General features: G+C 43.6%; 1 protein-coding gene and 1 long non-coding RNA gene across 5 annotated transcripts in view; both read right to left on the reverse strand.

Annotated features, from left to right (window-relative positions):
• Positions 1-3732: 3732 nt before the first annotated feature.
• On the reverse strand, positions 3733-5776 carry LOC144388417 (uncharacterized). The gene is made up of 2 exons (XR_013452781.1): positions 5443-5776; positions 3733-4364 (listed from the first exon to the last, which is right to left on the reverse strand). It is a non-coding gene; the product is annotated as an uncharacterized LOC144388417 (long non-coding RNA).
• Positions 5777-6824: 1048 nt separating this feature from the next.
• Positions 6825-14214, reverse strand: part of aqr (aquarius intron-binding spliceosomal factor) — a 39797-nt gene continuing 32407 nt past the window's right edge. For 2 of the 4 annotated variants that reach the window (XM_040198804.2, XM_040198805.2), the window contains exons 33-36: positions 12718-12803; positions 9554-9728; positions 8391-8501; positions 6825-7288 (exon numbers count right to left, since the gene is read on the reverse strand). In XM_040198804.2, the coding sequence (XP_040054738.2) occupies positions 7013-7288; positions 8391-8501; positions 9554-9728; positions 12718-12803 (648 nt within the window). In that variant the 3' untranslated portion in view covers positions 6825-7012. The remainder of the gene's footprint in view (positions 7289-8390; positions 8502-9553; positions 9729-12717; positions 12804-14214) is intronic. The other 2 variants (XM_078089578.1, XM_040198806.2) reach the window with 1 other exon arrangement.

A 14214-nucleotide genomic window follows, 5' to 3' on the forward strand; every position in this document is an offset into this window, starting at 1 on the left:
AGGACCGAAACTTTTACAGATGAACCAAAAGCAATGCTGATACTTTTTTATGTTTATGACATCAAAACAATGAAGAAAAGAGAACGTCTTCTGTTGTGACAGATGCCATATTTCTTTCTTTATTTCTGTACTGAGTAAAGAACAAGACATAGGATATGACATTGCTGGGAACAGACAGGGAGCAACCTCTGAAGGCTGTGAAATAACATTGGCTAAGAGCAGTGGATGGTCCTACCACAAGGAGGACAAGACAAAAGGGCACAGCGAGCCATGAATCATATGCTGCTGTCACCCGACCCCGAGCCATAACCCTTCGTTGCGTGACTCTTTGTTTCGTTCTTATGTAAGAATGGAAGGCCGTGGTCCGCTTTAAGCATCCTTTTTTCCCAAGTAGTACAATAATGATAAAAAGATTTGACCGGAGCTTAGTTAAGTCCGTCCACGGAGAACAGAACTGTTAATATCAAGAGGGACAGGTGGACTTTCAACATGCGTCTGCCGTGGTGCCAAAATAGGGAATTGTCATCTTACTTTGTTGTGTGTTAACAAACTATCACAGCTAGGGCAAGGATTCTGGAGTGGAAGTTTCATGCCAGCACTGGGATTAGAATCATAAACACGTGGAGGCTCCTCCAACAGTCCTGTGGTGACTTCTTACTTTAGCTTCTGCTGCTGAGATTGAATAACAGGCAGGATCATTCCCCTCCTACACAGGACCCCTGTGGAGATCGGCCTTGTGAGATATTGTCAAAATCTACAACAAAATATTGATTTCCTTTGGGAATTTCACATTATAAAAAGAAAACCCCTGAGGCAAAGTACTTTGCCTGATGCAGGCGAGGTTTTGTACCTAAATCAATAACGGGCACATATATGGAATGTCCCCATGCCGGATTTGCATTTAAGTTGTCACTCAATACAAATGGTCTGAAAGCCCTTCGTTCTTTCCAATATGGCACATTTATCTGTGTTGAGCACCAGTGGCCGTTTAAAGGTCAAAGCCAAAGAGACACATTCCTCAGTGAAAGTTGGGTGTCCTCTCTCTGGTTTCTGCACTGAATACAGAGTGACATGCTCTTGGCTAATCTTCAAGTCTTCTGCTTGGTACCTCAAAGTAGCACAGGGCTCAGAGAGTTGTCAGTATGGCTGCTATTACAGCATATCTTATTTTCACTTTCCAAAAAAGGTATATAATACAGTACATATCTAAACTTTCAGAAAGTGTAAAATGCCCCATCATAAGAGCCTGATGGTGATGTCATAAAAATCCCTTTTTATAACATCAAATTTGTTTATTGTGTGACAATCTTGTAAACAAATGCTGAAGTTTATTATATTGAGGAAATACTTTTCAACCAAAGTTAATGATTTATTTTGCATGCACCATCATCCAACCTCCGACCTTCTTGAAAATAGTAAAAGAAAAAAAGTTTTCCTTAAATTCAGTCATTTGGAAATCAGAAACTAGGAGAAGCTCCTCCTCTTGTGCACTGGAGAAATGACCCACTTTGAAACCTTGCAAACTGATATTTCCGACAATATCCATTTAACAGTGTTTTCTTCAGGATGTTTTGGAGCAGAAGTGGGTAAACAACTAGCGATGCAACTAGGTCCAAGACACTCACATAAATATTGGATGTGGATTGGCATTTCAATATTCATGAAATAAATGGGAATATGGTACAAAATAGACAGCTACCCAGATTTGTAGGTAGGCTGCTCAGCGAGAGTATTTGGATAATTTAGAGGTCACCCGTATTTATTTTTAGTCAAAAATGTGCAGTGCCAGTCAACTTGATAAGAAAGCACGTGAGTTTAGTACCAAAATACTGATAGTCTTGCTTACATTCAAACTAATAGAGTTTCTACAGCGGTAAGATATCAGTAACTCTATATATAGCAGATATGGGATATATATGCTATATATATCCCATATCCGCTTCATGGATGCTATTATGAAGCTAATTCCTCCAAATATTTCGGGTGTACGTTGATGTTTTTATATGGTTACGTCTTTATTGCCTGTCCTCATGAGGACAGGCAATAAAGACGTAACCATATAAAAATGGCTGCTCCTCTGGGGTTTCATTTGGACGAGGATTCTGTTTCATGTTGACTCACCAGCTTCACAAGAGTATCACAAGATTGGAGTGGAAAGGAGCCTCAGTAGGACTCTTCAGCCAAAATAGGCTCCTTTACAGGTCAAATTGAAACATTAACACATTTTTTAGAAATGAGCATCTTTATCGCACACATCTTGAAAAAAGTTTAAATATTTCTATTAGTCTTTTTCACTTTTGCAACAAAAAAAAGGAAGACATTCATCCACATGCAAACCACCTGATAAGAAACGTCTCTTCTCCAATAACCGGTAACTACCACTAAAAGAGTAATAGACAATTCTCAAGATTCTCAAATAATTACCTCAAATCAATGATTTCAGAAAATAAAACCTTTTATAATTATCATTTATGTGTTCATGGAAGGATCAACTCTTTTGAATAAAATGACCTGAAGCCGCGAAGCTCATCAAAAGTTCCACTAAAGCAAATGAAACTAACCCCAACAGCAGCAATGAAGCAAAGGGAGACCTAAGGTCACTAGATTCGTCTGTGGCAGATGAAAACGGTAATTTACCATGATATTCCTCCAAAATGTTTGGTCATCCTCAAGCATTGCATCGCCCTATTGGTCATGATAGCTCAGAGCACATTCGGATGAGTCACATGAGTTGAAACTAACAAATAGCCTAAAAGAACACAGTGGTATTCCGTCTGATCTGCTGCATGGAATAGTTTGGACCTTTGGTCAAAGTAAATAAATCCTATAGGTCATAAAAATGAAACATTAAGTAAGTCATGAAAACTAGTTTATTATAGTGTCAGGTTTGAAGTAATAAGTACGTATAGTATGCATACTACACATAAAAACATCATACAAAGACATACTACACTATATCCTAATAAATGTAAAATGCATAGTCACCAGATATAAGGTAATACAATCATATAGTATACAGTCTATACTATACTATAGTATAATAATATAGTATGTCATATAACACTATGTAAAGTTATTTAAAGTCATGCAGTGAAATACAAAACACTAATATTAGTGCGCAATAATATATTCACAATAAAATCAGTCATTAAAAGGTCATAGTATACTATTTCACAAATAGGTCTCTAAAAAAGTAATATACTAGTTTGAGGTAAAAAAAAGAAAAAGAAAACCTAAAGCAATGTAGTCAAATAAAGTATCAAATGTAATCTTTTTGGTTATCTGTGCCGTAACAATAATTGTCCGTTATTTGTGGGTCCGTTGGACAAGTCACGTTTTAGACTATTAAGGGCTACGTATAGTCGAATGCAAGACTGATTCATTTAGGCCTCAAAAGTGCAACTGGAGATGGATGACCGTGTTACTCACCATCTGCTGCATGTCAGGCAATGCGTTTCCCACATTAATTAGATATTAACGTTGTAACAATATTCGGGTTACTGATGTATTCATGCAGGTGATTCGGTCTGCGTTGGGCTTCAGATGGTTTAGCAATTTTTCCCATGATGGGATAAGCTCCAACTCCTTTGTGACAGTGAGAGGCAGAAAAAGCAGCCAAATAAAACAGAAAACAGAATTCTGTTACATCTTCTGCTTTCTTTATTTACCTTCAAATTTAGATTTTTTTCCACCAAATACTGTCTACAATAAGTCAGTCAACAAACACAGAGGGCAAGTTCAAAGCAGTTTTAATCGCATTAAAAGTTCCCACACATTCATCTACAAGTCTAAATATTGCCATTGTTAAATTGCCATTTTCATTCTTATCTTCTTCATGCAGAGTCATCGTGAATTAAACTGCAAAACACAGACCATGAACACAAAGCCTATTTTCTTCCCAACAAGCCAATACAAATTCAAAATCTCTGGTTAATTACGTGTTAACAGAACAAGCAAAATTCATTTTCACAAAACTTTCGGATCTTTTGGTTACATAACTTGCTAAAAGGTTTCTCACGTAATTGACTGCCAATCATCTCAGGATTCCCCAACACAAAACAGACATCAACAGTTCTCAGGTCAGAGACTTTTCTCTGTAGAGAAGCACAAATCCTCGCCTGTGATCATCGGTCCTGATCTCAGCACAAAGGCTTCCCGTGTCTCATGTTATTGGCGCATGTTCGGCCCAGGTTGGCCCCCTCCAGGAGTAAATCCGAAAATCGGTCCAGGCCGAGGCAGGTGGTGAGGGGGCTGACGAGGCCGTAGAGGCCCCCTAAGGTGATGCTGAGAGGCCAGCTTATGCAGATCAGAATCACCAGCCAGACGATGCCCCAGAAACACGACCCGCAACCGGCCATCCTCGTCTAGGAAAAACAAAGTGAAACAGACGAGAGCGGCTAATCAAAGCGGACCTCCGCGTGTTTTGCAAAGTCATACGTGCGACAAGAACCGGCCATTTTGAATGTGTGTGTGTGTGTGTGTGTGTTCCCCTTTGAGCGGCCCGGGACGCCGTCATGATGACCGGAGATTATCACAATGAAACGTGGCCCCGTTGATGATCTGGATGTATTTGTCAGGATTAGGCAGTGGCCTTGACAAAGCATGATAAGCTGGCAAACACATGCAACAACCTGCAGTGCCCGTCTGCCCGCTGAGGTTGAAGGGCCGCCCACTTACAGGGTGCCGAAGACCGACAGTGGCACATTAGTCACCCACTAATAGCAGATCAGCGGAGATCACGGATACCGTAATGAGCATCGCTTCATCTGTCAACGCTAATAACGAACAGCCGCTTGGAAGATGATGTCCTGCTATTTTGAGCTCAAAAAATGCCTTTTGTATTATCTATCATGAAAACAATTAGTGCAAACCTTCAATACCTGATGATTTATGTGCATTTGCGTTTATATATCTAGACTTTTACTACAGGGAAATGCAACATTAGGCAAGAACTTTTTCTTTTTTTTTTTTAAACAGAATATTCTGCCTTGAGGCCCAGCACAGAAATTGATAGTGTAGAACTGATGATTTCAGGAGTTTGAAAGCGTTGTGGGCTGTAAAGCTGATGCCCTGAAGCTTTCTCTTCTTCCCTCCTGCAGGCAGCGCCCTGACAAAGTGATTTCCTGTTATGACAAGTGTGGCTGGGCATTAAATGACACATTCAACGTGAGCGCGTCTCACTGTGGATCCTGTGCTGGGAAAAATAAAACACTTCTTTAAATTCCTCCTCTTACAAACCTCTTTAAAATGAGTGATTAATATAAATTACAAAACAATAATTACATACCACGTGAAGGCATAATAAAATCAGAAACATTTAAAGTCGACAGCATGCTGTTAGTCTGACACGTCAGGCCATAGCAGAGGTTAGAAGTGAGTGCTTTGCAAAGTAGCTATTAACCCAATGAATACCTGTCGCGGGATTATAAAAGACATGTTCACCTTCAGCAGGGAAAGATTCTGGAGGATGTGAGCTGAACTCCTTTTTGCTTGCAGCCGTTACTTCCAGTCTCCGAAATCCTTCCAGAGGTGTTCTGTGTGAGCAGTGGCCACTTCCCACCAGTTAGCTCTAATTTACAACGAGGGGACCTGAGGCAGCTGAATTCTCCAGACGACGGTTGGGAGGAAACAGAAAGTTAGTGGCTGAGCAGAGGGAGGATATTACACAATGCGGACACTCATGTGACCCAAGCAAAAAACAATATGCTCGCTGTCACGGGGTCGTGGAGCACTCGCTTGTGATATACACGATGGAACCCGTGTGCACATGTGTTGTGGCTCCATACACAAGTGTTTTGTGGTACTTTTGGTCATTCGGTATGAACACATCTCAGCGTCATGTGATACAGTAAATTGGTCTTTGTCTTGTGGACTTAATGCCACAACCATTAGTGATTTGTTCAGGCAGACTAGGCTGACGGAGATAATCTTCCTTATCCAACCTCTCATTCTAATCCGTTCCTCAGCTGACAGCGGCATATCCTGCAACTCCAAAAAACACTCACGAGGACCTGGACCCAGTGCTCCGCGCTTAGAAAATGGGGGAAAATAAACGTTGGCATGGCTCCACACTTGGCTGAATACAGAAAAATATGCCACTCCACATCCATCAACACATGGTTCTCCATCAGGTCCTCAAACTGGCCCAGGCTGGAGCAGCTGTGCAGCTGACCTGTTCTCTCAGGCTGCCTGAGGTGTGATGCAACAACAATCAACCTTTGGTGCATGATAATGAATGCATTTGCAGTCTGTGTTTTTGCCCTCAGGGCTGTGAACTGCGTTAACCTCTTTATTTTGTGAACGTATGCTTAAGCGACTAAGACTTGGGTTGGACAACGGCTTAACAACAGTTGCTTTAATGGAAACGAATATTGAGTCTCCTTAAATTTGGTGGTCAAGAAACCTCAACCATGAACAGCGCTACAGCGAACTTGATCAGCGCAGAGCTCGATGTTCGTACGCACACACACAAAGTTAGCAAATGACAAAGGACTCTAGGCTTGCCGGTTGAGTGACTGTACATGCAGAGGGCAGGTTGAAATCCCCCAGCATGCACACTGACTGGCCCTTGGGTGAAGTGACTGACCTACAAATGCAGCTTAGTCGCAGCTTGTGTAGCTGGTGTAGGCGGAGCCAATCAGAACCGAGTTGTGCTTAGAGCAAGGAAGCAGATGAATGGATGGAAGTATCATGACCGAGAGATTTCAACAGGGCTTAGACATGTAGAATATACGCTTAAACATTGTCCTGAGTGTGCATGTGAGCGCGATTAAAGCTTCTTTAAGAGTAGCGTAAACTATGGTGGATGAAGATGGAGTCAAACATGTTATAGACAAGTATTTCTTTTAATAAAAAAGTAATGACAGTAACAAAATTGAATGTTTTACAAAATTGAATGAAACACTATCCCCACAATCAAATTTTCCCATAGAAAAAAGATTCACAATCATTGACTCCCCGCTAATGTTTCCTAAAGGGAAAGTCCACTTGGTTCCGGAGATGACCGGAGCCCTTAACTCTCCTGCTTCTGCTCCTGTCCACTTTCCTCCGCGTCGTCGTCGCTGTCGCTGTCTCTGCCGGGGTGCTCCGGCATCTTAGCGTGGCCCACTGCGTCTTGCTTCTCTTCTTTCTCGCTGGTGTCCTCCGCGTTTGGCTTTGGCTCCCCTTCGGGGGTTTCCTGCTCCATGGGGGTTTCCTCCCGTTGTTCCCCAGAGCCGACCGGCTCTTTCTCGGCCGCGGCATCGGCCTCGGTTTGCTGCGGAGGCAGCGCCAGCTTTTGCTGTTGCTGCTGAGAAGCCAAGGGAAAGGAACACAGGCTAAATGTAGATAATAATTCTATTCATGAAATATCAAATATTCTTGCATCCTACTGGGAATGTGGTGGGCAAAGCAGAACACCATCCAAGTCAAGTATTTTTTCAAAGGCTAAGTTCAATCTGCGGGCAAAGCCGATGGTGCTCTCAAATCAGATCTTAAAGGCCCATGATCCGCAGTTATTTTCGACTGATTAGATTTGGGTGTTGTGGCATCAGCAACCGTACCAAGGCGGGTTGCTGTGGTAACGATGTAGGGGTCGGTATCAATTAGGCTATGCTAGTGGTGCAGCTTTCTAACGAGGAAGCATTCACGCTATTTGCGGTTGCACATGAAAAACTGAACAATGAAGGACGATGGTGCACATCTATTTTACCGAAATGGCAGTGCAAACTTTCTTAAATCAATCTGGAAACAGTCTGTATCTGTCGAATCGAGTCAGCTTTCTCACACGCTCACAATCCACTTTTTAAAATTGCACAAGAGACAATATGTGACTTGTTAAAATCAGTAAACTTCACCTGAGCGCCACTCATGTTGTGCTTGGCTCCCGGACAGTTAATTCTCCATATGCAACGGCTCGCTTACATTTGACCCATTTACTGTATTAAAGATTAAAAGGTACTAAAAAGAAACCAGGGAGACAGAGACAGATTTTAGCAGGGCTTAATGTCACAAGACATGAGGACAAGTAGAATGTGTGTGTACAATCTACTCTTCTCTTGTAAAGGCACCATTTTGAAATAGTAATATCTGCCTCCCGTCTATGAGACAGCAACAATCCTGCACTGCCGGGTGGTTTCAATGTTGTTCGATTGCACTCTTCAGTAGTGGGTCGTCGTGGCGCAGGGGTTAGAGAAGCTGTGCTGGGAAGCAAGGTTGGTGGTTTGAGTCCAGGCTGCCCCATGTTCCATGTCGAAGTGTCCCTGAGCAAGACACCTAACCCCTAATTGCTCCCCGGGCAAAAATGTGAAAAAGCCGTGGGTTTAAAGTGTAATGTAAGTCGCTTTGGATAAAGGCGTCTGCTAAATGACCTGTAATGTAATGTAATATTGTATTCATCAAAAGGTTTTTACCTCTCTGTACTTCTGTGAAGTCTGGATCATGTGCATGTACATGTTATACACCAGGTTGGTCATCTCCGGCATGCTCTGGATAATTTGGTCGGGCTGTCCAGAAGCATCTCTCTGGAAGAAGGAATAAAACAAAAAATCAGAGAAAGAACACTGTGAATCCAGACTATGATGTGAAGGGAATGGTAATGAAAACACAAGATAAATAATTTATCTGATGCAAACGTGCATCAAGGAAGGAAATTATAGTCCAGCTGCCCGTTATGCGGCTGTTATTTAAAAGCAAATTTCTTGCTGCGTCAAACGATTGCAGTTTAAGCACCATCAAAAAGGCGTTAAGGAGACGGAGTTGGAATTTGACAATATTAGTATGCAGACAGAGATTTACAGTTTAAACTGAGCAGTGAGAAGAATACACAATCTGCTGGGCTGTTACCTCCTCAATCACAATATTAATACATTCTATTTGTAATGCATTCTAACAAATCTCAGACAGGGGTGATGCACTAAAGCGTATCTGTGTTTTATTAACGTACAACTAACAGTTGAAACAGAGACGTGTTTCTGCGTGATTGAGTGTGATTGAACACAACGTTTTACCGTCTGCCCAATACTGTCAAACAGTGCTGTAAATATGTATTTATCCACACGGAGCACTGAACAGACGTGCATGCAGCATCTTTATAACAGGTTTGGAGTCAGCAACATTGACTGGCTTGTTTATACCTTCGGCTGTGCTACACACAAGATCAGACCTTCCATCTGCGCGTGAGCAGCAGGGAACGTGGTTCCAGATAGACGGAGTAAGCAGAGGCCGCATGTGTGTTCCCTAAAAACAACTGTCCCCCGTGGGGATGAACACTCCACAGTCAGAGGAAGTGTCAGAGGCTGTGGGGGCATTTTAGACACCCCTGATATCAACGAGCCACGGCGACCAGACAACAGTGGTCTCATGCGGGCCCGGCGGGGAGAACAGGGAGAGCGCTTTCGCCTTTTCCGACTCACGGGGGTTTAATTATAGCCGCGCTGTGTTCCCCCACGCCCGCAGAGTGTCATCAACAGGTCGGGGCGAGTGGGTGAAGCTGCAGTAAGAGGTTGAGGACCGAGGAGGGACCGGAGGGGAAGAGGATTCAGAAGGTAGAGGCAGGATTGGGCTTTTGACTCACGGGTTGCTCCTGGCTGTAGTACTCGTGTGGCCGGATGTGCAGCTTCATGGCTCTGGCAGTGAGCTGGCTGAAGACGGGGGTCAACTCGAAGCAGTTTTGGAATAACGAAACCCGCGCAAAGATGTAGAGCCCCAGTCTTGCTCTCGACATCGCCACCACCAGGCGCCTCACATCCCTGTGGAGTGAAAAGAGGAGGATTGGTGAGAAAAAATAATATGTGAGAAGTTTGAGGGAAGTGTGAGGAAACGAATTTGAGTGTAGGGGCAAGGAATGAAATAGGAAGGTTCAAATAAAGAATGCAGTGGGGGGGCGTGCAGAGTAGGAGGAAGGTGAGAGGATTAGTAAAGGATAAGCAGCAGTGGGTGAGAGGACACATATGAGCTAAGGAAGAAACACATTAATAAAAAGGCAAAAGGTAAGAATGGACAAGACACAGAGAGGGACGGGTAGGAGACTATTAGAGAGGGGGGACAGGTCATTTTTCTTCTTTGTGATCCAGTAGAATTAAGAGATGACACACAGGGGAATCATTTTACAATGAGAATGATGCTTTGGTGGTTAAAGAGGTTGTTTTAGAGAATTACCACTAAAGGCAGAGTTAGACAACTAAAGACACGGCTAACACTGCATTTGACAGTGAGCTTTAAATACAAGCTTTTGTGTGAATAAAGAGCAATTGTGCTCTCGATTTACACATCTAGCAATATTTAAACAGACCACAAAATGTTAGAAGACAAATTTGATAACAGCTTCTAAATTCCACAAAAATGTACCATGTAAAAAACAAAGGGGGAGGGAACCCCTTACAAATTAAAATATGAAAATTAAATAAATCTGCGTAAGCTTACTGTAGGTTTCAGATTTTTGAATGGGCAACCTAATGGAGATTAGCAAAATACGACCAGCTGGCCTATAAATCTGAGACAAAGGCCTTCTGGTTTATAGCAATCTACAGAGCACGGGCAAAGGCCGGCATGTGGGGGGGAAGTGGGGCGCTTATTTAAGCAGCTGTGGTGATTCTGAAAACAGTCCATCCTTTGATGTACAAGAATTTGGCACCCACCCATGTTTGTCTGCACGCACCTACGAATACTCATAAAAAAAAACACATATGTTGAAATGTGGCCAAGAAAATTGGAATATGTCCACCTGAGCACTTCCACAGATTAAGAGGATTAATTTTTACAATATGCATGATGACTTCCATGAATATGTAGAAGGAAAAAAAGGCTTATGGGAACCATTCTGCAGGGTTTATGATTGAGTTAAAATATGCAGCCGGTAGGTTTATGTAAAGTTTTTAAGAACGGGTGAAAAAAAAATAAAAATCTTGAAAGCCCGAATTATCCACAGAAGACACACTACAACAACCTTAAGACCAATGAGTAGAGAGCTCTAGGCATCACAAGCCAATCACGAAGCATCACCGCTCGTGGCACTACTAAGAAACGGGGCAAAGTGTACAAATACCATTTGCGTGTGTGTCCTCACACGCGTGTGTGTACGTCAGAACGTGTCTAGATCGGTGCTTCCCTGTCAAAGGGTGTGCTCCTGAATGTTAGCACGCCCGTGTCTATTAGCTTTAATTAACGCTTCTCCCAACAAAGCAAGGGTCGCATGGTCCACCGTGTCCCCTGTGGTCGTCATGGCAGCAGATGAGCCATGAGGACGGATGCAGTAGGAGAGGAGAGTGCAGGAGGACGATTGCTAGGTGACTTGGTTGAGCGCCACAGTGATTCGAGTATGGAGGGGGGGGAGGGGGGGCGGCACAAGAATCTGCCTTGAACCTGAGCTGCCCATTCGGAAGCATCAGGGACACCAAGATATGAATATTGGGTCAAAGCAAAGCCTATGGAAAAAAGGAATGATTGGTATAATTGCTCTGTTACTTAAGGTGCGGCCTGCTGACTTAATGTGGAGGGTAATCCTAAACACAGCTTTTGAAGCTGGTAAGTGTCATTTTCTTTTGCCTTAAGTTAAACCACGACAAACTACTCCTGTCCTCCCTCTTTGAGTTCATCATACAAGCTGCAATCAGGAGAATAGAAACTGCAGTTATCCGTCAATGACAAGCTAAACAAAAAACACTGGAGTTTACGCACATGTCTGAGCACATTGCTAAAGGGACATTTGACAGCGTCTTTGTGTGGGCTGAGTGCGCGTATGAGGCAGGGTGCAATAACCAGTGTAAGACAAGATCGAGAGAATGATACCGGGAAGGAGAGCGGGCGCTGCCTACAAGATGAACGACCACTCTCTGTGGCCCGCTGCACTTCTGTTCCCGACCACATCAATTCATTACTTCATCTGTTCGATGAAGAAAGAACAAAATAGAGCATTTAAGTGTCTCCGCCGGATAAAATGACCACGCTCAAGGGTCTGCTGGGTTTCTCTGGGTGTGTTTTGTGTACGTATTTAGCTACAAAATGAATGGCTTATTATTCATTCTGGGGTTCCAATTTGCAGACTGTCCAGTGTGCGGGCGGGTGAGTGCATCAGTACGGCTGTGATAAAGCTGTGGTGCAATTCCAACAGCAGCTACTGTACATCACAGCGAGAGGCGAGCACGGCACGCCTAAGTACTGTGGAAGAGTTTCGCTTCCATCGCCAGATGTGAAAACATGGAGCGAATTAGCCGGAAAGAACTCATCGGGATGTCAAGACAGCAGAGGACTGAAAGGCCATTTGCCTACAAATCAATTCAGTAAAGGGCGAAGGAGGTAGTAGCGAGGAGAAGAGCGAGCGCCCGGATAAGGAGACCGAGCTGAAGACTAAGAAGACAGCAATGGGACCTGGAACAAAAATACAAGAAAGCTCCTTCTGCAGTTTGGTGTAGCATCACGCCTCTAACCGACTGCTACATGGCGCTCTTTGATCCGTGCAAAGCTCTTTGTTGTACAGTCTCACCCCAATCATCAGAGCACAATGGCTTCTATTAAAGCAGAAAACCTCCACAGACATATTCCTGTCCTGAACTACACTTCTTCCTCCCGGTCTCAAAATCAGCTCATATATGCATTTTTTTTTTTGCTGCGATGTTTCCTTGGGTGATGCGTGAGGAGTATATCCCATTAAACTGGTGTATTTTTAGTGGAACTTCAGCTGAAGGCGTCTATTTTTGGTCCGGCTGGATTTTGTGCTTGGCGTGTATTGTAGGTAATTACCTCAGGTGTCCCACGGCTTTAGTGCGGACCAGTGAGAGGATGATGTAGTCGTTCTGCTGACCCTGGAACCGGTCCACCGTCGTCACCTGCAAAGACACCAACATATTCATTAGAGATGCCGGTGTTTCCCTGCTACTGCCGTGATCCCTGCGGGCCACACGGGCAGCCGGCGGGGCGAACTCGGCTTAGAGGGCATTGTGCCTCATTATGTCCCTTACCTGGGCCCCCGAGACTCAGGGCCCAGGTACCGGGGGCCACGCTGCTTGAACGGATTACAGCTCATTTCACAGACAGAGTAGAAATGTGTCTCTCTGTTAATAACTGTTTAACTAACCATCGATGTGAAAGTATTAAAACCTTCATAATGAAAGCTGGACACAAAACAGCTGAGTGATTGAAACAGCTAAGTAAGTCAACATATATTTAAATCTCAAAGCGACCATCCACCTCAAGTTCTTATCTGGAAGAATTTATACCGAATTGGTAATTGAGTTGAGTTGCTGAGTTCAATAAAGGAAGACCATCATTTGTAACTTATGGTTACATAAACGGGTCATGTCCTCAAAGAAATGCGGTCATATCAGCTTCCATCAGGAGGCCACACGGGTCCAGCACTGCAGCCACCAACCTATAAACCGTGTAAAAGTGGGAGCGGTTATGGCCAATGATGTAGCGCAGCGATATTTATTTACGTCTTCCTGTTGCCATGTAGAACAGGTGACGCACCGAGCGGAACGGCATGCTGCTTGAGGGTTGAGTGCTCGGGTCAAATGTTAAATGTGGGACCACAGAGACGCTCCAGCGCTCCCCTTGTAGGAGTGGACTGTAACGGCAGACAACTGTGCGAGGCATTAACCAAAAAAACTTGTTTTGCAGAAACAGGGTACTGGGGTTATTCTTAGCCCACAGACAGTAACAACGTAGCCGTAGCATTTTGCACAGTGTTTAGTTATTTATGAGAAATCTTGCAGGGAGTGAATTACAGAGGTCAAGTCATTGTGGCACATGCATGTCTGTGGATAAAGGAAGCACACAAACGCTGAGACACACATCTGTGAACACAGTAAACAGTCCCTGTTGTTTGCAACCAACTGTCCGAGTCATTTTCTTTCATCTTGGCCTACTTCTCATTGTCGCGGGGACAAAGACGTGCGGTCTCTGAGCTAATGGTCAAGCGTAGATCTCTCCTCTTTCTTTATTTAACAACCATCATTCCTGCCATGTCATGGAATGTGCAGAATTCAGACTGCTGGTTTCACAGCCACGTGTGTCTAAAGATTTTATATACGTGTCTTGAAGAGGCATGCTGGGAGACGTTAGGGAGGATTTCAACGTCTATACGTCGACGTCTCTGGTTTTAATCTGGTTCTGCTCACGTAGCAAAATTAGCCCTTCTTTTATTACAGAGGCTCCTGCTCTGAAAATGAAGGAATCCCAGATGAAGGAAGAAGTTTGTACGTGGCTGGTGCCAGCTGTCCGGTGTTTGCTGTAAAGAAG

The sequence above is a fragment of the Gasterosteus aculeatus genome, chromosome 15, assembly GCF_964276395.1.
Source record: "Gasterosteus aculeatus chromosome 15, fGasAcu3.hap1.1, whole genome shotgun sequence".
Lineage (NCBI taxonomy): Eukaryota > Metazoa > Chordata > Actinopteri > Perciformes > Gasterosteidae > Gasterosteus > Gasterosteus aculeatus.